This window comes from Oncorhynchus nerka, linkage group LG13, assembly GCF_034236695.1.
Source record: "Oncorhynchus nerka isolate Pitt River linkage group LG13, Oner_Uvic_2.0, whole genome shotgun sequence".
Lineage (NCBI taxonomy): Eukaryota > Metazoa > Chordata > Actinopteri > Salmoniformes > Salmonidae > Oncorhynchus > Oncorhynchus nerka.
Window position 1 is genome coordinate 48,865,543 of NC_088408.1, and position 26,164 is coordinate 48,891,706.

General features: G+C 42.5%; 1 protein-coding gene across 1 annotated transcript in view; it reads left to right on the top strand.

The window, feature by feature from the left end:
* LOC115139624 (bifunctional protein GlmU-like) overlaps nt 1-6,531 on the top strand; it is a 34,060-nt gene extending 27,529 nt beyond the window's left edge. The window contains exon 3 of the mRNA XM_029677224.2: nt 5,432-6,531. Coding sequence (XP_029533084.1) covers nt 5,432-5,683 — 252 coding nt within the window. The 3' untranslated portion in view covers nt 5,684-6,531. The remainder of the gene's footprint in view (nt 1-5,431) is intronic.
* The last annotated feature ends 19,633 nt before the right edge of the window (nt 6,532-26,164 follow it).

Genomic DNA, 26,164 nt, shown 5'->3' on the forward strand with positions numbered 1-26,164 from the left:
CCTCCAGGCTCTGATCAGGCCCTACACCCAAACAAGGGCACTGCGTTCATCCACCTCTGGCCTGCTCGCCTCCCTACCACTGAGGAAGTACAGTTCCCGCTCAGCCCAGTCAAAACTGTTCGCTGCTCTGGCCCCCAATGGTGGAACAAACTCCCTCACGACGCCAGGACAGCGGAGTCAATCACCACCTTCCGGAGACACCTGAAACCCCACCTCTTTAAGGAATACCTAGGATAGGATAAAGTAATCCCTCTCACCCCCCCCCCCCCCTTAAAAGATTTAGATACACTATTGTTCTACTGGATGTCATAAGGTGAATGCACCAATTTGTAAGTCGCTCTGGATAAGAGCGTCTGCTAAATGACTTAAATGTAAATGTAATGATACCCCCGGACAGGGCCAAACAGGCAGGATATAACCCCATCCACTTTGCCAAAGCACAGCCCCCACACCACTAGAGGGATATCTTCAACCACCAACTTACCATCCTGAGACGAGGCCGAGTATAGCCCACAAAGATCTCCGCCACGGCACAACCCAAGGGGGGCGCCAATCCAGACAGGAAGATCACATCAGTGACTCAACCCACTCAAGTGACGCACCCCTCCTAGGGACTGCATGGAAGAGCACCAGTAAGCCAGTGACTCAGCCCCTGTAATAGGGTTAGAGGCAGAGAATCCCAGTGGAGAGAGGGGAACCGGCCAGGCAGAGACAGCAAGGGTGGTTCGTTGCTCCAGAGCCTTTCCGTTCACCTTCACACTCCTGGGCCAGACTACACTCAACCATATGACCTACTGAAGAGATGAGTCTTCAGTAAAGACTTAAAGGTTGAGACCGAGTTTGCGTCTCTCACATGGGTAGGCAGACCATTCATAAAAATGGAGCTCTATGGGAGAAAGCCCTGCCTCCAGCTGTTTGCTTAGAAATTCTAGGGACAATTAGGAGGCCTGCGTCTTGTGACCGTAGAGTACGTGTAGGTATGTACGGCAGGACCAAATCGGAAAGATGGGTAGGAGCAAGCCCATGTAATGCTTTGTAGGTTAGCAGTAAAACCTTGAAATCAGCCCCTGTCTTAACAGGAAGCCAGTGTAGGGAGGCTAGCACTGGAGTAATATGATTAATTTTTTTGGTTCAAGTCAGGATTCTAGCAGCCGTATTTAGCACACATAACTGAAGTTCATTTAGTGCTTTTTCCTGGTAGCGGTAAAGTAGAGCATTGCAGTAGTCTAACCTAGAAGCAACAAAAGCATAGATTCATTTTTCTGTATCATTTTTGGACAGAAAGTTTCTGATTTTTGCAATGTTATGTAGATGGAAAAAAGCTGTCCTTGAAACAGTCTTGATATGTTCATCAAAAGAGAGATCAGGGTCCAGAGTAACGCTGAGGTCCTTCAGTTTTATTTGAGACGACTGTACAACCATCAAGATTAATTGTCAGATTCAACAGAAGATCTCTTTGTTTCTTGGGACCTAGAACAAGCATCTCTGTTTTGTCCGAGTTTTAAAGTAGAACGTTTGCAGCCATCCACTTCCTTATGTCTGAAACACAGGCTTCTAGCGAGGGCAATTTTGGGGCTTCACCATGTTTAATTGAAATGTACAGCTGTGTGTCATCCGCATAGCAGTGAAAGTTAACATTATGTTTTCGAATGACATCCCCAAGAGGTAAAAATATATAGTGAAAACAATAGTGGTCCTAAAACGGAACCTTGAGAAACACACGAAATTTACAGTTGATTTGTCAGAGGACAAACCATTCACAGAGACAAACTGATATCGTTCCGACAGATAAGATCTAAACCAGGCCAGAACTTGTCCGTGTAGACCAATTTGGGTTTCCAATCTCTCCAAAAATGTGGTGATCGATGGTATCAAAAGCAGCACTAAGGTCTAGGAGCACGAGGACAGATGCAGTCTGACGCCATTAAAAGGTAATTTACCACCTTCACAAGTGCAGTCTCAGTGCTATGATGAGGTCTAAAACCAGACTGAAGCATTTCGTATACATTGTTTGTCTTCAGGAAGGCAGTGAGTTGCTGCGCAACATCTTTTTCTATTTGAGAGGAATGGAAGATTCGATATAGGCCGATAGTTTTTAAAATATTTTCTGGGTCAAGGTTTGGCTTTTTCAAGAGAGGCTTTATTTTAATGCCACTTTTAGTGAGTTTGGTACACGTCCGGTGGATAGAGAGCCGTTTATTATGTTCAACATAGGAGGGCCAAGCACAGGAAGCAGCTCTTTCAGTAGTTTAGTTGGAATAGGGTCCAGTATGCAGCTTGAAGGTTTAGAGGCCATGATTGTGTCATCATTGTGTCAAGAGATATAGTACTGAAACACTTGAGTGTCTCTCTTGATCCTAGGTCCTGGCAGAGTTGTGTAGACTCAGGACAACTGAGCTTTGGAGGAATACACAGATTTAAAGAGGAGTCCGTAATTTGCTTTCTTTTCCTCAAAGAAGTTCATGAATTTATTACTGCTGAAGTGAAAGCCATCCTCTCTTGGGGAATGCTGTTTTTTAGTTAGCTTTGCGACAGTATCAAAAATACATTTTGGATCCTTCTTATTTTCCTCAATTAAGTTGGAAACTAGGATGATCGAACAACAGTGAGGGCTCTTCGATACTGCACGGTACTGTCTTTCCAAGCTAGTCGGAAGACTTCCAGCTTGGTTTGGCGCCATTTCCATTCCAATTTTCTGGAAGCTTGCTTCAGAGCTCGGGTATTTTCTGTATACCAGGGAGCTAGTTTCTTATGACAAATGTTTTTTGTTTTTAGGGGTGCAACTGCATCTACGGTATTGCGCAAGGTTAAATTGAGTTCCTCAGTTAGGTGGTTAACTGATTTTTGTCCTCTGATGTCCTTGGGTAGGCAGAGGGAGTCTGGAAGGGCATCAAGGAATCTTTGGGTTGTCTGAGAATTTATACCACGACTTTTGATGCTCCTTGGTTGGGGTCTGAGCAGATTATTTGTTGGGATTGCAAATGTAATAAAATGGTGGTAGGTACAGCGAGAAATTTGCTATCGTAAATGTTAGCAACACCTCCGCCTTTGCGATGCACGGGGGATATGGTCACTGGTGTAACCAGGAGGTGAGGCCTCATTTAACACAGTCAATTCATCAGGCTTAAGCCATGTTTCAGTCAGGCCAATCACATCAAGAATATGATCAGTGATTAGTTAATTGACTATAACTGCCTTTGAAGTGAGGGATCTAACATTAAGTAGCCCTATTTTGAGATGTGAGGTATCATGATCTCTTTCAATAATGGCAGGAATGGAGGAGGTCTTTATTCTAGTGAGATTGCTAAGGCTAACACCGCCATGTTTAGTTTTGCCCAACCTAGGTCGAGGCACAGACACGGTCTCTGAAAGATTAGTGGAATCTGTGTGGGTAGCTGGACAGGTAGGATGACTGACAGTGAAGGTGAACAGGTGGTCACGTGTCAGGTGACAGAGGAATGGATGAGACTGAGGCTGGAATTCCTTTAACCATAAAGTGGTATATTTACTGAGTAGTGTGGATTCATGGACGCACAGAACTTCTGGATCAGATGGAGTCAAGGAAGAGAAAGCAGCGAGATCAGGCGATGGCAATTTCCTCCTTTTATAGAGTTGAGATCTGTCGGACATTTCCACCTGACCTAATTAAAGCGCCCCTGGCCCAGCTGAGTAAATGGCAATGAATTAAAGGATTATTCCACCAACTCCATGGGCCTTTTCTACAGTCTCAATGAGGATAGGGGATAGCTGAGCTGACTCCACTAAGCTGGCAGGCTGGCTAACAGAACGATCCAAAATGTATTTTTGATACTGTCGCAAAGCTAACTAAAAAGCAGCATTCCCCACAAGAGAGGATGGCTTTGTGGAGCTAGAGGAGTTAGAGCCCTGTCTATGTTGGTAGATAAGATGAGAGCACCCCTCCAGCTAGGATGGAGTCCGTCACTCCTCAGCAGGCAAGGCTTGGTCCTGTTTGTGGGTGAGTCCCAGAAAGAGGGCCAATTATCTACAAATTCTATATTTTGGGAGTGGCAGAAAACTGTTTTCAACCAGCGATTGACTTGTGAGACTGCTGTAGAGCTCATCACTCCCCCTAACTGGGAGGGGGCCAGAGACAATTACTCGATGCAGAAACATCTTTTAGCTGATTTACACGCTGAAGCTATGTTGCGCTTCGTGACCTCTGACTGTTTCATCCTAACATCATTGTGCCGATGTGGATAACAATATCTCTATACTTTCTACACTCGCCAGTTTTAGCCTTAGCCAGCACCATCTTCAGATTAGCCTTAACATCGGTAGCCCTGCCCCCTGGTAAACAGTGTATGATCGCTGGATGATTAGTTTTGGGTAATGGAGTCGCCAATGACTAGGGTTTTCAATTTGTCAGAACTAATGGTGGAAGCCTTCGGCGTCTCAGACCCCGTAACGGGAGGAGTAGAGACCAGAGAAGGCTTGGCCTCGGTTGAGCATTCCTGCAGCATTTCCCTCCATAAGCCATGAGAAAGTTGTCAGTTGTCCGGCTGCAGGGACCGCGCGAGGGGATTTGTACTAACGTTACTATCTGTACTTACTGGTGGCACAGACGCTGTTTCATCCTTTTCTACACTGAAATTACCCTTGCCTAAAGATTGCGTCTGAAGCTGGGCTCGCAGCATAGCTATCCTTGCCGTAAGGCGATCGTTTTCCTATATATTATGAGTACAGCGACTGCAATTAGAAGGCATCATGTTAATGTTACTACTTAGCATCGGCTGTTGGAAGTCCTGACGAACCTTGTCCGGAGTGAAAAAGTTGAGTGAGGGAAAAACAAAAAATATAAACGGTAATTAAAAAGTAAAAACCGTAAAGTTGTCAGGTAGCAAAGTAAGGTTGGCAACAGAACGCACAGCAACATGTCAACAAGTCTGCAAGTTGTGACCAGAAATGACGAAAATAGACTGTAATCCTGTATAGTAAATAGACCTCATGGCTTGTTTTTTTTTGTTTGTTGTTTTTTCCCTGACGTGCACTGTCATCTGGGACCTTTATATAGACGGGTGTGTGCCTTTCCAAATCATGTCCAATCAATTGAATTTACCACAGGTGGATTCCAATCAAGTTGTAGAAACATCTCAAGTACGATCAATGGAAACAGGATGCACCTGAGCTCAATTTAGAGTCTCATAGCAAAGGTTCTGAATACTTATGTAATTAATGTATTTGGATTTGTTTTTTTACAAATGTATAAACATTTCTAAAAACCTGTTTTCATTTTGTCATTATGGGGTATTGTGTGTAGATTTTTAAAAATGTAATCATTAATGCATTTTATAATAAGGCTGTAACATTACAAAATGTGGGAAAAAGTAAAGGGGTCTGAATACTTTCCGAAGGCACTGTAATAACCTTGTGTTACCACCCTAAGTAGTTTTTTCCTCCGACCTGTTTCCAGGTGATCCATCTTGACGAGCGCTTTGAGATCGTGTCGCTGGTGGGCACGCTGAACAAGGAGGCTCACCTCCACATCTGCCTGGCCGACAAGGAGGGGAAGACGTTGGGAGGACATGTACTGGGAGACCTGGAGGTGTTCACCACGGCTGAGGTGGTCATCGGTGAGGCCTCTGATCTGCTGTTTGACAGACAGATGGACCATCGCACAGGCTTCCCTGAACTGGTCATCCAACCCCGCTCTGAAAAGAACTAGACGAAGGAGGAGGCCTTTATTCTCCTATACTCACCTCCATATTCATTTGGACAGTGAGGCATTTTTAAAATTATTTCTCTGTAATCCAGAATTTTGGATTTATGATCAAATGTTTCCTATGAGGCGACAGTACAGAATGTCACCTTTTCTGCTTTACTGTTAAGATATGAAAACACTTCATGTATCAAGTTGCCCCATTTTAAAGAAGTCATAAGTATTTGGACAAATTCACTTATAGGGTATTGAAGTGGTCTAAAGTTTAGCATTTGGTCCTATATTCCTAGTACACAATGATTACATCAATCTGGTGACCCTACAAACTCAATGGATGCATTTGCAGTTGGTTTTGGTTGCGTTTTGCCCAATAGGAACTGAATGGTGAATGATGTCTGGAGTAGTTTTCTTTCTAAGTGAATAGATAAGATGTTTCTCAACACTTCTAAATGAATCCTGTAAATGCCACGATTAAGAAAAATCAGGAGAGAATCAGGAATAATGACGATCGAGAAGGTTACAGAGGCTACAACAAAACATGTTAACCTCTCACCTTTACCAATAGCAGGTTAGCATTTTCATTTATTAAACTTCTGTAGCGCTAATCATAGAATCTCAAAGTGCTTCAAGTAATATGAAACATTTGATCTCAAATCCAAAATGCTGGAGTATAGAGCCCCCCCCTCAAAAAAAATGCTTCACTGACTAAATTCATATGGATGGGAGTGTTTGGATGTCTAATAGAAATTATCTTCTCCACTAGCAGTTTGATATAAATAGATTGTAATGAGATTTAATTCATTCTGCTTGACTACAATGGCAGTGTAACACTTTATACTAAATATTTGGAGACAGCTTTGTCTTTGTCGTTTACTACACTCTTATTACGCTTTTGGAATGTAGTATACTACGTTCACCAAGACCAGCCTTAATACAGCACATCTCCCTAATCTAACCCACTTCTTGGTCACTTTCTTAAGCTTAGTGTTCTTATTCTCCCCCACACATACAGCCACCAGTGAACAGTGGTCTTCACCAGAGCAGGCCTTGGAGAGCGCTGACAATACCATAAGGATGTTTGTAGCATATGTCAACAGCTGACGGAACAGCCAACTGGAGAGAGCACTCTTCCATTTTGTTGTCTCTTACAGTTTCCACATGTAGATGTTGGGTTTGGCTCTTTTGTTCACTGGGAGGTTGTAAAATTGATAGGAAAACAGCCATTTCACAGTAGTTATATATTATTTTATTCCACCTTTCCTCTGCTAATGTGAACTGACGATCCCCAAATACAGCCTCCATAGAGCGCCTTTGGACGGTAACGCTTTCTATGGAGCAGATGACTAATGATGTAACACCGAACAGCTGTGGGAGAAATCATTTCGAACAGAAACCCTCCCTCCCCTGAGCGTGGAGTCGTTCTGACCAATAGGAGAATCTCTAGGGGCCTGGGCAGTGTTCTGCTAATAGATGTTTAACCAAAGCATGTCTTTTTAATGGCTCTGACCGCCTGTTTGCTGAGACACAATGTGAGAACTCCCCCATGGATTAGCTGTGACATCCACACAGCCCCAGCCGCCCGACTGAAGAAAGTAGGCTAGTGCAGGGCTGTCTGAGGGGACAGATACATGGTTGTATGTGGGCGGGGAGTGGTAACAACATTTTGATGGAGCAGGGTTCACATAGATCTATGTGCTTTAATTAGGCCCGATGGAGAGAGGGGTGACATTGAAAGCATACCTGTATGTGTTGTAAGTGCTTACTGAGCGAGTGCTACATTAAGTTGTTCTTCAGATCAGAGTGTTGATGATGACTCAAATAGGAGCTAGACGGTACATAACTAAGCCCTTCACCACATTTCCTGAAGGATTTTACAGATTTTTTAGCATGGAAATTTGTATCCATTTTATGCATCTTCTTTGGCTTTCCCTTCCAGGCACCTGCTGGTGTGCCTATTGTCATTCTTAAATGTCAAATGGCTAGTGAAGGAGTGGGCCATCAAGGCCCTGTGTTGATTACCGGTCTTATCGTAATAGATCCCACAACAAAGTTAAATCAGGAATACAACATGGAATTGGGCTGGAAACAATACAGTAGATTATATAGCTTTTGTCGTGGGTTCCTGCTTATGAGTCACCGCAAAGTCTTGGTAGGCTGGAGGAGGAAGCTAGACTGAGAATGCATTCCAAATGGCACCCGATTCCCTATAAAGTGGGCCCATAGTGCACTACTTTTGACCAGAGACTATGTAGGGAATAGGGTGCCATTTGGTCCGAATCCTGATTCTAGAGAGACAGTTGATTGTGTTTCGGATTACAGTCAGAGGGCTAGAGCAGTAAAATTAGAGTTGGAATAAGCAAGCAGTTTAACATACTGTAACTAACCCATTACATTATACTTTTTTTTTTAAAGCAGGAAACCATGATCAATATATTGTACATTTAACTGCATCACACAACTCAAAGTTTACATGGTGCTATTCTGAGAGAGCTGTATTTTGTGTGTACTATAGTTCATGTTCCAAATGAACTCAAAGTGTGCAGGACGGAAGAGTGCCTCAAAGCACAGCAATAGGTACAGCAAGGTTTTTGACATTGACGAAGGGACACATGGATACACACTTACTCACAGGGCAGCACTACAGATACATTTTCACAGTATGTGGACGAGAGGCTGAGCCTCTAAGTGCCCATTGAAATGAGCCGGAGCATCACTTACTACTGGGCTCCCAGTGCTTTCAGCTCTGAGCGGGCATGCTGAAGTGGCCATGCACCCCTCTCCCCAACAATCTCCGCTTTGGGGTGGAATGCTAATCCTGTCACAAAAAAAATCCCATTTTAGTTTTTCATTTTTACATCAGACGAGCCATTGGTTCATGGCTTTTTTAATGTCCTCTCTTAAGCCATATTTGTAGTGTCACCACCCGTGTTTTTTGTGTGGATTACCCTCAACACCAGGCGGTGTTCTTGTATGAATTTCTTTCCTTCAAGAGGTAGCTAACTCTTTCTCTCGCTTGGTATAATTTTATAACGATAACACAATGTCATGTTAATGTAAAATTTCACTAAAGTATGCAGAAGGCTGACATAACAGTAAGAATCCAGAACGACATGTGTATTGACACAGCTGCCCACTGGGAGTAGGGACAATCAACTGGAATATTCTCCCCGAAAAGGGCATCTAGTCACTGTTACTGTGTCACAATAACGGATGGTTCCAGTCCAAGGGGACACAGCTAGATGCCTACAGGGTAGAAGCAAATCAAGCCAGAGGTTGAGGGAACTATAGAGCTCCCGCGGCAAAGCATCTTTGTGCTTCTGTTTTGATCTGTTTAAACAGCATGGTGGCCGAATGTGTTGGTGGTCTGCCCCCGTGCCCACTGGGACTGCTTTAGCTACACGTACTGCTAAGCAGCTCAAAGTCCTCTTTTGTGACAAATGAGCAGGCGAGCACAGTGACCCCAAACGGATGTTTCTGGATTTGAAAGAGATATACTGTTTGATCTACATCCTGAGATCTAAAGATTTGCTACAGTTCTGCAGCATATTGATCTTGCCGTAAGTGTTCAGAGATCTGTGTTGTTGGTTTTCATTGCTCTCCGAGTCCAACGTGCCCTTAGTGTTTCTGAGTGAGAGAGAAGGTGCTTAGTTTTCCAACCTCTACTGTGTTTAACTGGTAAATGCAAATTCTGTGATTGGGGGTGGTCATGGTTGGAGCTCTCTCTGCTCTGGGGCACACTGTCTGGATTGTGGTGATCCTGCAGAAGGTTGCACTCTATCTGGAGACTTACACGAAACACCACAGGTGGTTGGTGGCACCTTAATTGGGGAGGATGGGCTCATGGTAATGGCTCGAGAGGAATGGTATTACATTCATCAAACACGTGATTTTGATGCCAATTCCATTCGCTTCGTCGTAGCCGTTATAATGCCGTCCTCCCCTTAGCAGCCTCCACTGACGTACACGACAGCCTCTGTCTGCTGAGGAAGCTTGTTATTGTTCCCCCACGACAAGAGAACGGAGCAGATAGAACTTGACCGAGACGGCTACAGTACTAAACTAAATGCTTTTGAGAGTCCACAGGAAAGCTATCTGTCCTTCTTTACTGACTGACAAAAAATGATTTGTCTCCAAATATACAGTATAATGAAATGTACCTTGACATGTTGCGCCTGTTAAATATATCATTTGTGTCTTGAAAATAATTGGAAATGAATTGAATTGATGTGGAGGCACTATCCAATGATAATTGGTTGGAAGTATTACATTTACACATTTCCCTTTCAACTGCATGGGACTAGATTCATTCTGGAATTTTGTTGGGGGGAAAAAAACACTTCAACGCCAAACCAGTGAGCTACAGTGAAATGGATGCAATTACTAAAAGCTATTTCACAAATGCATTTCAGGTGAGGTCAAGGAGAATTGTGATAAAGAAGAAATGTGATAAATGTAATGCTGTTCAATGTGCATAGAAAATGACAGCTTGATAATGGAAGGCGTGTGCAATCTATGGTTTCGATTTAAGAAGCTCTTTATTTATTTTTGTACATCTTATGGTATAAGGGAGTAATATGATAATGGAAGGCGTGCAATCTATGGTTCGATTTAAGAATCTTTTTTAAAAACATTTTTTTACATCTTGTGGTATAAGGGAGTAATATGACAAAAAAAAACGATGTTAAAAACATTTTAAGTACATTTACCCTAAATCCTACCCTACTTTAAACCCTCTACTAAAGACCTACATTCAGGGCTCACTTGAAAAATAACAATCTCAAAGTAACTTCCCAAGTTAAATAAAGGATAAAGAAATAAAACGTTGTATTCATTTGAGAATAAACTGCACATACAGTAAGGAAACACTTTAGTAAATGAATGAGGCCTGATGTCAATATAGTACAGTTTTGTGCTGTGAAATCCAAAGGCATCAATCTCTCTACACTAAATGATTGATTGGCTTATCATCCTCCATCCGTTTCATAGCTTCCGGAATCGTGACACAGTCATCCGTAGATTCGGGTACACACAATGGCCTCTATCAATGGGACAAAGAGTAGCTTTGCTGCTGCGGGCACTAAACAGTAGCATTCAGTCTTTCTTAATGAGGATGGAAAAAGCAATAGTTATTTGTGGACAATCTTCTTTTGTGTTGCTCTCTAGCATAAATTATCCCCACTGACAACATCATTAACCAGAGAGTATTTATTGGTTCCTATCACTCAATGCCCTGGCTAACAGAACTGAATGTGAATGCCCCCTTCACTGTGTCCTCATTTTACATCTGGATAGATTTCCTAAAAAATAGGGGTGAATTCTTCCCTCCTGAATACACGGTTGTGCTAATGAATCATTTAAGAGCACCATTACATTTGAAGGATCTCTCATTCATTCACAGCAAACTGTGCAATAATCCCCCTTTCCTGTTCCATGTGTATAGAGAGGCAGCGGTGGCTGGCAGTCATAGTAGTGTGGGCAGATGATTAGGGATGAGGGCTTGGAGTGAATGAGTGGGACTGGAATAATTTGGCAGCTAGGAGGAGGCATAACAGAAGGCTCTGCTCTGCTAAATCGATCTCTGGCTGCCATTTTTCTTTTACAGCATTTGCATTGTTTGCCATCCTCAGAATGTGTAATAGGCGACAACTATCCGTGTTTCTTGTTAATATTGCACATACAGTAGGCCTGGATGTATAATTCCCCAAAGAAGGCCATGATTTTGTGATAAGGCAAAGTAGATAGATGGTATGACTCCTGGTTTCTCCTGTCCTGTCATTGGTCTATCGCCCTATCTTCTTCAGTCATTGAAGGCTTTTTCTTCCCAGTTATTTATCATCGTTATTATTGTCCCTCTACAAGGGATAGATAAAGCTGCAGTAAGAAGAAGATAACGGAAGGCCTAAGTGAAATATCCTGCATTTTGTGTTCGTGTGTGTGTCGGTCAGCGTGTTGATGTTGTGTGTGCCTGTTGATGTTGTGTGTGCCTGTTGATGTTGTGTGTTCCTGTTGATGTTGTGTGTGCCTGTGGATGTTGTGTGTGCCTGTTGTCTGTGCCTGTTGATGTTGTGTGTGCCTGTTGATGTTGTGTGTGCCTGTGGATGTTGTGTGTGCCTGTTGATGTTGTGTGTGGATGTTGTCTGTGCCTGTTGATGTTGTGTGTGCCTGTTGATGTTGTGTGTGCCTGTTGATGTTGTGTGTGCCTGTGGATGTTGTGTGTGGATGTTGTGTGTGCCTGTAGATGTTGTGTGTGCCTGTTGATGTTGTGTGTGCCTGTTGATGTTGTCTGTGCCTGTTGATGTTGTGTGTGCCTGTTGATGTTGTCTGTGCCTGTTGATGTTGTGTGTGCCTGTTGATGTTGTGTGTGCCTGTTGATGTTGTGTGTGCCTGTTGATGTTGTCTGTGCCTGTTGTGTGTGCCTGTTGATGTTGTGTGTGCCTGTTGATGTTGTCTGTGCCTGTTGTCTTTGCCTGTTGATGTTGTCTGTGCCTGTTGTCTGTGCCTGTTGATGTTGTGTGTGCCTGTTGATGTTGTGTGTGCCTGTTGATGTTGTCTGTGCCTGTTGATGTTGTGTGTGCCTGTGGATGTTGTGTGTGCCTGTTGATGTTGTCTGTGCCTGTTGATGTTGTGTGTGCCTGTTGATGTTGTGTGTGCCTGTTGATGTTGTGTGTGCCTGTTGATGTTGTCTGTGCCTGTTGATGTTGTGTGTGCCTGTTGATGTTGTCTGTGCCTGTTGATGTTGTGTGTGCCTGTTGATGTTGTGTGTGCCTGTTGATGTTGTGTGTGCCTGTTGATGTTGTGTGTGCCTGTTGATGTTGTGTGTGCCTGTTGATGTTGTCTGTGCCTGTTGATGTTGCCTGTTGATGTTGTCTGTGCCTGTTGTTGTGTGCCTGATGTTGTCTGTGTGCCTGTTGATGTTGTGTGTGCCTGTTGATGTTGTGTGTGCCTGTTGATGTTGTCTGTGCCTGTTGATGTTGTGTGTGCCTGTTGATGTTGTCTGTGCCTGTTGATGTTGTGTGTGCCTGTTGATGTTGTGTGTGCCTGTTGATGTTGTCTGTGCCTGTTGATGTTGTGTGTGCCTGTTGATGTTGTGTGTGCCTGTTGATGTTGTCTGTGCCTGTTGATGTTGTCTGTGCCTGTTGATGTTGTGTGTGCCTGTTGATGTTGTGTGTGTCAGTTGAAAGCAGCCAGGGCAGTTCAGAGAGCTCCTATTTAGCATTTGTTTTCTCATTAGTGACTTTTCCTTATCGATGCCTTTATTTGTGAGCCATATTAGTGATATAATGAGATGGTCTACAGTTGCAGGTTCAGTAGCTCTGGCTGCTTAGTGCCCCACCTCCCCTGCCGTGGGCCCTAAACACAACCAAATCCATGTCATTATCGCACATCTGCTTAGCAGTCTCTGATCTAGCTGTGAACTGAGAGAACAAGAAAAACGTGCCAACTGAGCAGTACCAATATGCAAGTCCCCTAAGCGGGGAATATGGTCATCCCCCCCGGGGTGCCGGCACTGATTGGGCAGAACTGTCGCTCTTACTGGTGTCACGTAGCTTTCATGTCAAAGCCAAAGTTTCCCAGCCTAATGACAGGGAGATCTGTTTAAATCACAGCACGGGGCTTTGGCCTCGGGCTGAATAACTTAGTTGACAAATCACTTATTGGGGACAGAAGTTGTTATGGTGTCCGCCTGGTTCCGTCCCAAACGGCACCCTATTCCCAATACAGTGTACCACTTTTGACCGGGGCCCATGTGACTCTGGTCAAAAGTAATGCCTTGTACAGTGGGTATTATTTACTGTGTACAGTACACACTCGGATGTCATGTTGATAAGGGCTGTTTGTTATAGCGGGCACACAGCGGGCATTCCTATTTCTATGCTAAAATCGTGAGATAAGCGGAATAATGAACTGTGGTTGTGGAACGCTTTCAAGCATGTGTCCATGATCACACTGCGGTCTCAAACGTTACATTCCCAGACTGCACAGCACAATCTACGTAAAAGGGGACTAGTAGAAGACCACGTTCAAAGAGCAACCTGTACACCCGGTCTCCGAAGCGACACAGCCGTGTTAACCCATGTTGGACCTTGTGCCCATACTTAGTTGTCTTTCGAAACATAAATCATAGAAACCTGGGATAAATGTGTGCAGAAAGGACATTAAAGTATTGAATACTTGAATATAGAACATAACGATTCCACTGGGCTTAATGCTCCAAGGCCACCTGACTGGAGCTGAATGTGCAGGGCACACAGATGGGGGAAGAAAAGGGCCTTTACAGCTTCGATAGATAGGCAGCTGAAAGACCGTTATTGTGACCGACAGAGCAAACTTATCTGAGGCCTGAATGGATCCCATCGACTGCTGTAGAAAAGCAGCTAGGCACACAAAAGTTAATCAATTGGATCGCACTACTATGCACAGATATTCATGAGTACACACAATGTGAAAGTAGGACTCGCATGCGCAAGCAGATACACAAGAACTCTCACCATGTATTGTGATCAGTTCTGCTTACTATTTTTTCTTGTTTCTGTTATTTTATGAAGTCTTTTACTTCCTGTAAAACGTCTGCTTAGCAGTCTGCTATTCTGTTTCATTCATATAATACGGCATATTATTTGGGGAATCCGTCACATTTTCCGACTTTACGATGTGGATTCCAACTAAAGCAAGATTCCTAAGGCAGGACCAAGACGATCCCTATTCATTTAGGTGTGTGGCCCTACTCGAGTGGGGTTGTTGCTTGTAATCTTCTATGTGATTTCACAGTTTGGACTGAGCCCTAAGCTCCTCCACAAACACATCCGAGAGAGGACATCTGGGCAGCCCGAGATCTGTTGACTCTGTGCCGTATATTGACTGATTCATTATGATACTGTTTTAGCAAGTCATCAACACTATACCCACCTCACATAGGAGATTTACATTCATGACCTTAGACAAATCAAATCTGCCCGTCCTCAGGGAGAGCATCAGTGACAATCCTCTGCTGGTTCAACACTCTACCAGGTGGGGGCAGTATTGACCAAGGTTAGCCTATATGACTGCATTGACAATAACCACAAGCTCGTCTGGTATAAGGGAAAGGGATAAGGAGAGGGGGATACCAAGTCCGTTGTACAACTGAATGCATTCAACTGAAATGTGTCTTCCGCATTTAACCCAACCCCTCTGAATCAGAGAGGTGCGGGGATATATATATATATATATATATATATATAAGGCCAGAGTAGACAATCTTGTGAGCAGCAAAGCTCCTGCTTTTGTTGCTGAAAACCCTAACCTTGCCAGTGGCCGTGTAGTTCCCACACACCACCCTCTTTAAATGACTTGTCATTATTCATTATTGTTGGTAGTCAACCTTGTTTCAATTCGCACTGTAGAGGCCCAAATAAAAACTTAAATTAAAGGGATTTGCTCTCCGCCTCACAAGTCCCAAGGTCACAGTATTGAACGGACTCAATGGGGAAAATGTAAGCCATGCTTTTTTCTAGGTCAGTAGTAACGGACTTACCAATAGGCAGAAGTGGCAATTGCCTCAGGCCTCACACATCACCCCCCCCCCCCCCCCCCCAGGCAGAGGACATGTATGTGTAGCCCATAATTACAACATCCAAACAGTGTACTGTGCACCCACAAACTTTCCTTAATTTCGCAAGTGGCTGGAACTATCTCAACGGGGAAAGCATCTGAGCGAGCGAAACAGCGCCCCTCTGTCTTACTATATGTAGACCATGTATCTGATGCTTTCTGGCCAAAAAGACTATGGCATGTCATACTCTTTTTGGCCAGATAGCATTTTGAAACATCTACATTTTAAAAAGCCTAATAAATCCATGTAATATAGCCTACACCATCACAATAAATCCATTATTTCTTTTAGACGGGTCTAAAGAAACATGAAATGAAGAAAATGTAGTCTGTTTCAGAAGAACAGAATAGCATACTCTGAGTTATCCTTATGTTATCCAGTTGACACAATCTCAATCGCACTCCACACTGCCCTTTTCCACCTGGACAAAAGGAACACCTATGTGAGAATGCTGTTCATTGACTACAGTTCAGCGTTCAACACCATAGTGCCCACGAAGCTCATCACTAAGCTAAGGACCCTGGGACTAAACACCTCCCTCTGCAACTGGATCCTGGACTTCCTGACGGGCCACCCCCCCAGGTGGTAAGAGTAGGCAACAACAGGTCTGCCACGCTGATCCTTAACACTGGGGCCCCTCAGGGGTGTGTACTTAGTACCCTCCTGTACTCCCTGTTCACCCACGACTGCGTGGCCAAACACGACTCCAACACCATCATTAAGTTTTCTGACGACACAACAGTGTAGGCCTGATCACAGACAACGATGAGACAGCCTATAGGGAGGAGGTCAGAGAACTGGCAGTGTGGTGCCAGGACAACAACCTCTTCCTCAATGTGAGCAAGACAAAGGAGATGATCGTGGACTACAGGAAAAGGCGGGCCGAACAGGCCCCCATTAACATCGACAGGGCTGTAGTGGAGCAGGTCGAGAGTTTCAAGTTCCTTGGTGTCCACATCACCAACGAACTATCATGGTCCATACACACCAAGACACTCGTGAAGAGGGTACGACAAAACCTATTCCCCCTCAGGAGACTGAAAAGATTTGGCATGGGTCCCCAGATCCTTAAAAAGTTCTACAGCTGCACTATCAAGCGGTGATGGTTGCATCACCGCCTGGTATGGCAACTTCTCGGCATCTGACCTTAAGGCACTACAGAGAGTAGTGCGTACGGCCTAGTACATCACTGGGGCCAAGTTTCCTGCAATCCAGGACCTATATAATAGGCGGTGTCAGAGGAATGCCCATAAAATTGTCAGAGACTCCAGTCACCCAAGTCATAAACTGTTTTCTCTGCGGTACCGGAGCGCCAAGTCTAGGACCAAGAGGCTCCTTAACAGCTTCTACCCTCAAGCCATAAGACTGCTGAGCAATTAATCAAATTGACTATTTGCATTGACCCCCCATACTCGCTGTTTATTATCTATGCATAGTCACTTCACCCCTACCTACATGTACACATTACCTCAACTAACCTGTACCTCCGCACACAGACTCAGTACCGGTACCCTCTGTATATAGCCTCGCTATTGTTATGTTATTGTGTTACTTTTTATAATTGTTTATTTTTTTTACTTTATTTATTTGATAAATATTTTCTTAACTCTTCTTGAACTGCACTGTTAAGGGCTTGTAAGTAAGCATTTCACGGTGAGGTCTACACTTGTTGTATTCGGTGAATGTGACAAATAAAGTTTGATTTGATGTTAGGTCCTGATCTGGCTATGCCATATGCCTGTAGGCTACACTATTTCATTTAGCAGACAAGATTTGCTTTATATTCCTTTATAGTATGAAGAATACAATTGAACATATCTGAATAAAATATAAAGGATGTTTTCTCCAAACGATTTGGAGAAGTGCGCACATGCGGCTATTCTGTATTGATAGGTTAACAAGGAAACAGGTCCTCCTAAATGCTTAATTTAGAGTTATGTCACTTTAGTTGTGAAACAAACATTGTGCTATATACTTTACTTTATATACTTTGTAATACATTCTAAGGCTGCATGATGCAACTGTAATGAGGATTTGAAGAAGTTGCATGAAAGGCATGAGCTCTGCTTTGTGGGATGTGATAGATCCCAAATTAATACAACCACTAGCATCAAAACAACTTTTTTAGGTAATGAGGCTGTCGCAACAGATTAGAACATTTTAGCTGAAAATATTGATAAATGATTAGGCTATTTCTTCACATTATAAGCACAGTAATGCGCACATGGCAGTAGGCTATAAGCGCAAATGTTCCATCAGCAGGAAAACACCGTTCTCAAAAGTGACCACAAATGCGATTATGCATGTAATGCTATTCAAACTACTCTTGATTTAATCTTATCTTTACATATACTAAATAATATATGTGTGACATTTTTGGGATTTAGAATGGACCATTACCATGCACCTGTCTGGAAACACAGGCAGGGGAAAAAATACTTGTAATCTATGCACTTAAATAGCGAATGGAGCACGCTATTCCCAAGGTACATTTTCATGCCAGCCAGGTAGGCTATACTCCTGTTGTAAAGAGAAGCAATGTGTTTAATATTAGGAAAGTTGAGAAAATAAATATAGTAGCCAGTTGAAAGCTGATGGGGTCCACCTCTTTTTAATAGAGACCATCAATGTTTACTCACACAATTGTGTTGCCTGTAGAAATGTTGAGCAACAGGAGCTCATGTGCTCCCATTAAGTGTTAGATTTTTCGATTACGTTTGCATTGATGTCAGAGTGATTAGAGGGACAATAGAGTGCTGCGTACCAGGCAGTTAGCAAGTTTGGTAGGCTACTAATGACCATCAGCAGCATCAGTGTGGTGGTAATACGGTCACCGTAACAGCCCTAGTCTTTACTATAAAACCCTTTTCCCCCCTTTTTTTATGGAGTTGGGGGAGGGGGGCCCTCCGACTGGCCACTGCCTGGGGCCTCCAAATCACTATGTCCGCCCCTGGTAGTTGTACATCAAATGAGAAGCTATAGTGAGCAGCTGAGACCCCACAGTGCTCTAGTGTGTTATTGTGATATATCCTCTGCTTGTGGGAAACTGCCCTGTTTGGAGCAAAGACAAACCAAAGCATAGGAACTGCTTCTCTGACCATAATTACTGGAGCTCTACTACTCTATGTATTTATATTAGTCATTAGGAAATAAATAAAGCCTCTTCATAACATTACCAGGCATGACAACATCTACTAGGTGAGATATTTGAGGAAAATGTACATACAGTATCAGAAGATTTGATCGCCCATTGAAGCTCAGTAATTAACTTTACTGTAAACATTAAGGGATAGCCAAGTTCACTGAAACTACAGTACACATTTGGTGAAAGGGGAAGTTTAGTATTCAGTTCAATGCTATACGATAATATTGAGACAATCAGATCCTCTATCAATGCATACATCTAGAGAGCAGGGCACTAAGCACTGAGGAAAGAGAACATCCAGATGTGATGCACCTAGTAGGTCTCCTCTTTCTGTGGGACAAACAGTGAGACACTATCCTCTGTGCTTCAGACAGTCCTCCAGACAGTCACACAGGCCCTATTGTTGGTTATCGGCCAAGGGACCCAAGATGTGACCCAAAGATGATAACTCACATTTTGTTATCAGTACATGTTAACAGTGATATCAAAAGGGCACCCAGGACATGCATGGTATATATTCAAACATGAAAACAACGGGATCTGTCATGTATCTTTTCATCATGCTTAATTGAAAAGGGTGGTTTGTAATGCCGCTCTGAAACACTCTCGGTGGGACGTAAAGCAGTTTAATTGGGCTAAATTGATTTGAATTGAAAGCACTCTGTTAAAAGCAAGGGAAGCCACTGGCAGTGGGCCTAGTGTGCCCAGTAATACGAACGCGCGAGGGCCCTTACCTGCCCATTAGTATGGAAATCCAGAGGATGAGCTGTGAGTATAAAGCATTTTAATAACAAACATGTTTCCCCCAGTTAGCCTTTTAACTGGAGTGTGATTCAATTATTTTCAAAGGAGTGTTTGGCATGCATTTGCAGTGCAGCATATAACTCTGTTCTGATCCCATTCTCAATGTCTGCCCCCTAAATGGCACCCTATACCCTATGTAGTGCATTACTTTTGACCAGGGCCCATAGGGCTGTGTTCAAATGAGCCCTGGGCAAAGTAGTACACTACGAAGGGCAAAGGGTGCCATTTGGAACACTCACCATCAATCACCCAGGCAGTCCGATAAGGGGATGCATGTGAAAAGGCCTCGACCCTCCCCGATGCTGGTCCAAACAGCAATGTTTAGTTGCCAGTGCTCAGCACCTATGAGACATAAGTATGTTGTGAATTCATATAGCTACGGTTTTAACACATTTATGCTGTGAATATATTGAAATAGGTTGTTTGCTAGCATGTGCTCAAGGATCTCATCCTGCACAACAATGAAAATGTTTTTTCAGGATTAGCGCTTAGCCTCCTAATTTACAATAGTCTCACCACATGTTGAATGTCACCGTAATTTAGTATGTAACCCCTGATCCTATGTACAAGAAGCTCTTGGTGCCTCTGCAAAGAAAGCGGTATATGTTTGTGACAGATGTTGCTCAGTCAAATAAGTTTTAGTCTTTGCTAACTGTTCTCCAGGGAGGACCAGCAAGCGGCGCTGGATGGATGCTAAAATACAACCGGTAGAGAGTACTGTTCAAGTACTGTGTCAATGAGATAGAGGCTGATCTGTTATGCAGAGTATTTACTATTATTAGGACCAGACACAGCACAAGTGCCATTATTCTAGAAATCACTTCACACTAATATCATCAAGATATGCAACAAACTATTTCAGATATTTAACACATTTTACCTGACCAGGAAAAAGCAAGCAAGGTTTTAGAGTACAATCGATGTATCAACCCAAGAAGCCTTGAGCCTTTTCACAACCGTACTGCTCACCGTCGAAAGCAGAGCGTTTATTCAGATAATTGGTCTTCCTTTTGTCGTCACAGAGATGGATAAATGGAGGGATTAGAGAATGTTAAGTTGAAAGGCAATGAGACATTATAGGTTTGTATACTGCTACGAAGAGAGGAATGTGCAGCAGCTTGGTTCATCAGCACTGTAGTAACCAATGAAGCCACTCCAATGTATTCATTTCCATCAGGGCATTGCCAGAAATTGAATTCATGTTATAGTATAATTGAAATAATTTGGTGGGTGCTTATATTTGTCCTATTCCTGGGTACATCTTACCAACCTTCAAATAAATACTGTAGGTGAAAGATAAACATGATTCATGAACAGCAACACGTTGGGTGTGTTTCCTGTTGAAGAGACAGCGGTGAATGGCAAAGCCATCACAAATCTTATGTAAATTCCATCCACATGATTGCTACTCTTTAACCTTGGTCATTGTCACACTTGTAAGTCGAGGTGCCATTTGAGGACACCATTGAGAGGATTCAGACGCAAAATACACATGGGACAACTGTCTGTCTATATGATCAAAACAGCATATCCCTGTGGATTGAATCCTGTGTTCGTCAAACTGCCGTCTCTACTCAAAAGCTGGAAATCTTTTTTTTTTTAAACGGAAATACTTGAGAAGGTAGACCGAGGGGCCAGGCTAGCTTTGATGTAAATACTGGTAAATTCACTTTGTGCTGCAGCACATTTAAGGGTTGACTCATTGAGAAAATGAACAGAAATGCCCACTCTTCTCTATTTGCAATGAACTTGTAATACCATCCTTGCACTTACTGTATCAATTTAAAACTTTATACTGGCATGCTGGCTTTGGCTTCCTGGTATGCCACATTTTCTTCCATGTAGAGTCTGGCTACACTTTTAAAACTGCTACACATTGAGGCCAAGGGGCTGATTTGATACAGTTTCTCTCTGGACATTTTATTGTACAGTAGTTCAAGTAGACCTTTATCGGAAATCTAGTCTTTCCTCCTGCAGACCTAAACCATCCTCTGCTGCTGCAACCTATTGTACAGGTAACTGTGGCAAGAAAAAAAGGTGTAACGATGTACGCTTGAAAGTCAGGAAGCAAGTTTAGGGAGTGATAACATTTTATAAATGAACAGAACATGAACAGCGCACCGACATGATGCAGGAACAATGACGACTGGGGAAGAAACCAAAGGGAGTGACATCAAGGAGGTGATGGAGTCCAGGTGAGTGTCATTATGCGCCTTACGCTGGTGATAGGTGTGCATCCTAACGAGCAGCCTGGTGACCTAGAGGCCGGAGAGGAAGCACACGTAACAAAAGAGTCATATGTGAAAATAGTATAATTCCTCCTACAGATGTAGGATCTTAATTTGAAAAATAATCCTGCAGAAACTAATCCTGAAAATGATCCTGCAGCAACAGGAAATTTGAATTATTATGTGGGTTATATGCATAACAAGACTTCAAAAGCTTTTTTAAATCTCAAATACACTACATGTTTTAAATGTTCTGCCTTGCAGGAAAGTTCTTCTCAACAGGGTGATCAAATTAAGATCTGTATTAGCAGATAATGACATTATTTTTATGGATCTTCTTATGATCCCTCAAACATGATAACCAAGAAGAAACGGTATGAAAAGTATAGTGCGATGTAAAATAAAGGTTGCACAGGTACAGAGGATGATCAAGGTGTACTTTTTTCTTTCTCCAGAGACATGTTTTGTTCTAGTAGTTGTTCAAAGTAGACTATAACTGTGTATGTGTCATGTAATGGAACATCGCCACTGGTTCTCTTTATCTTGGCGGAGCAATGAGCAGAAACCGATTCATAGAGGCTTGGATGTGTAGACATCTCGAAGGAGCTCGGGGCTCAAGGCCCCATCGGAACCTTGAAGACAATGAATTTATCTGAATTCACACTGAGCTTTTCATGTGCAGGCAACCCAGCTCACAAATCTGCTAATCAAAAGAAGCAAGAAGAGAGAAATAGTTCAATGAAAAACAGCTTTGAATAACATGTGCTCAACAAAATTGCTATCTAAACAGACTGTACTGTATGTAAAAAATGTACAATAAAGAATATAGAATTTATGTCTTAAAGTTGTATTGTCAATTTGGTTGTGTATTTAAATGCCACTTTAAACATGTACATGACACTGCAACAACATTTTCCCATGGGGACAGTAAAGTCAGTATAAAGTATAGGAAGACTCACTGAATTGTTACTTTGATTACGCATTCACTTACTTTGTTCACATTTGATTCTGTATTGAATAGTAAGTACTGTGTAGTGTGTATGTGGCATGTGATATTATTGCAGTATAATATGTCAACAAGTTAAATGGATTAACAAAAGTAATGTTGAGAGTTGCTTGAAATAATATAAGTCCTATTTTATTTCCAATGTGTACACTTCTACCGGAACTGCTACTGGAAACCAAATTTGGGCCATGTCTGCTTGTGGATTCAAACCAGTGACCTTTCGGTTACTGGCCCAACACTCTTAACTGCTAAGCTACCTGGCTGTGAAATACAAATACCTGTGTGTCATCAAGTGTTTTGTTGAAAGCATCGACGTTTTTCTCTTTTCTTTTCTTGCCTCTGCAACAAAAGTATTTTTAACGCAGGTAAACAAAGCTTTACGTATCTTTACAATATGAGTCAAGAATTTATAACATGTATCGCCAGTATAATTTTCCACAGGTTGCATTGGGTACCCAATTCTAGGAGCCTGTTTTAGACTTGTTTAAGCCCAGTGATTTTATTTTTAAAATATATATTTCTATATTAAAATCTGAATTCTATGAATACATCAGTGGGATACTAGTCACCATTATCACGCACAGTATTTCTTGTTTTGGAGCATAGTATTTCCATATTATGCTCCAAAACCTCTGCTGGCCCCTAATACTATTGGTCACTAACAGATTATGTTATCCATATTAGTTTCAACATCTAACAAGCCTGGCCCAGTGAAATATAAATGCTGAAATGCCTGCAATGATTTGCAGCATATTCCCACATTCATCTCTGTGTGTCCGTCTCAGACACTCAGATCATTGGCTAAATCTTACTCAAATTCCCCACAAAATGAAACAGCGTAAATGTTTATGGAAATTGAGGATTGGAGTAGGATAGTGTTTTCCATCAATAATCTTGAAATCAGTCCATTGCTTTCTGAAGTGGAACAGCTGATGGACTTTTTCTCCTGAAGGGGATCATGCAGAATAGAGAAGCTCCCATTTTCTTTCTAAAATGCTTTTGTAGCTATTCTCCTGGTGCAACACATTGTTATTGTTATAATCCATTTGGAATTGTCCCTAGATACAGAGGAACAGTGTGCTGCAATTTCACCTAGGCTATACCACAAAATCTTGAATTATAATTTTACAACCATTTTGTTTGTCTGGGTTATAGTTGTTTTGGTCATCATTTCTGTTTCTCATGCCTCAAATGCCTTAATAGTGACAAATGACAAATTAGATTTGTATATGTTAGGAGTTGACGGCATGATGCAAAGTACAGTATGTGTCTTAAAACAGATGTATTGCATTCAGAATAAGGCATACAAAAATAAGCACTATTATAACCATGTTACAGTGCCTTCAGAAAGTATTCATACCCCTTGATTTTTTACACATTTTGTTGTGTTACAGCCTGAATTCAAAATGGATTAAATCGATTTTTTTCTCAACCGTCTACACACAATAACCCATAATAACAAAGTGTAAATACATTTTTAGAAATGTTAGCAAATGTACTGAAAATTAAATACAGAAATATATTTAATTTACACATAAGTATTCAAGCCTCTGAGTCAATACTTTGTAGAAGCACCTTCAGCAGTGATTACAGCATTGAGTTGTATTGGGTATGTCTGTATCAGCTTTACACATCTGGATTTGGAGATTTTCTCCCATTCTTCCTTGCAGATTTTCTCAAGCTCTGTTAAACTAGATGGGGAGCGGCGGGGAACAGCAATTTTCAAGTCTTTCCACAAATTTTCAATGGGATTCAAGTCTGGACTTTGGCTGGGCCACTCAAGGACTGTCACATTCTTGTACTGAAGCCATTCCAGATTTGCTTTGGCTGTATTCTTGGGGTCATTGTCCTGTTGGAACGTTAATCATCGCCCCTTGTCTAAGGTTGTTTGTACTCTGAAGCAGTTTTCATTAAGGATGTGCCTGTGTTTGGCTCCATTCATTGTTCCCTTTATCGTTACCAGTCTCCCAGTCCCTGAAAAGCATCCACATAGCATGATGCTGCCACCACTATTCTCCAAGGTCTCTTTCCAGTCTGCCACCGAAATGTCAGTCCCTAGTTCTTCCTCCCATTTTGCCTTAATGGCATCTGTAGAAGTTGTGCTAACAGATTGAAAAGCATCATATAGACGCGATATCAGTTTGTCTGAGGTGGGGGCATATTTTTATGCATCCGTCAAACATGGAAGGTTTAGCATTCCCAAATGTTGGGAGGTGTTTTCTAACATAGTCTCTAATTTTGTAGGTATCTGAAAAAATTACTTCTGGGAAAATTATAAGTTTCCCTCAGCAACTCAAAGGAAGCAAAGGTCCCTTCTATATACATATACATATACATATATATATATATATATATATATATATATACATACATACATACACACACACATACTGTACATACACACCCACACAAAAAAAATGCATATATAAAAATATATATTAAAATAATATATGTATATGTATGGATGCACATATACATATGCACACATACAAACATTCATACCCCAGAATAACAATCTACACTGATTTAAAATATACACATACTAAAATACTAAGAGAAAATAATAATAAAGTACAAATAATAATTATATGTACGCACACCTACACAGACACAAGCACTACAGAGGGCTGGTGGGAATCTAGTCGGGAGAGCAGCCCACGGCTAGACAAAGGCAGAACGGCACAAAACATCAACTTAATAACCAGGTGTCTGCGTCTGCCCCTTCCCAACCATCACCCCCAGTCCCCTGCAAGCAATAAATAAATGGTATGGTAGTAAGAATAATGTAAGGATTGAAAAATAAATATCGAAACAAAACAAAAATGGGGGAATATAAGTATATCCATCCGAAAGTGTCAATGATCAAACTTGGAAGGCCTCCCAAATATGCATCGCTCTGAACACAGCCGGGATGAAAGTGAACTTAACGTTAAATGAGAGCTCTGACCGCCATCCATTGGTCGGCTCAGCGTCTTACATGTTCGGTAGCCCTTGCTGAGCCCATTTAATACGGTTTCACCCGTTATGGTAGAGTATGGATTCGAGTCCATGAGCAGACGCTAACACACAATGACAAGGCACTCTAACCTGTATGGGGGATTGGCGTATATTCCCGGATAAACTTCTCTGCGTCCAAAACTGAGGAGAGCCAAATCTTCTCACCGAAAGGCGGGGTAATTCTTAGTTTTGCAGGTGAAGTGCAAGGCTGGACGAAGATGGAGTTTGTAGAGTTTGGTCATGACATCTCTGTAGCCGGCGCGGTGCTTTGCCACATCGGGCGTATAATCCTCATAGACACAGAATGGATGCCCTTTATGTGACAGGTTGCCCCTCATTCGAGCTTCATGCAGGATAAGATCCTTGGTCTTGAAACTGTGACAACAGATGATTACTGTGCGAGGATGTTGGCCCGGTCCAGGCACTGGGACAAGGGAGCGATGTGCGCGGTCCAGCTGGGGATCCGAAGCCAAAAGATCCGATCCCATTGCATCCTTCAATAGCTTGGCGAAGAAGTCGTGGGGTGAGAGCCCACCTCCACCCCCTCTGCCAGACCAACAACACGAAGGTTATTACGTCTGGATCGGCCCTCCAGGTCGACCACTTTCACAGAAAGCCTCTGCACACTATCCTGCAATGACGTGCATAGCTTCTCTAACTCGTCGATCCTACCAGCGTTGAATTCAGAAGTTTTCTCAAGGTCCACAATACTCTG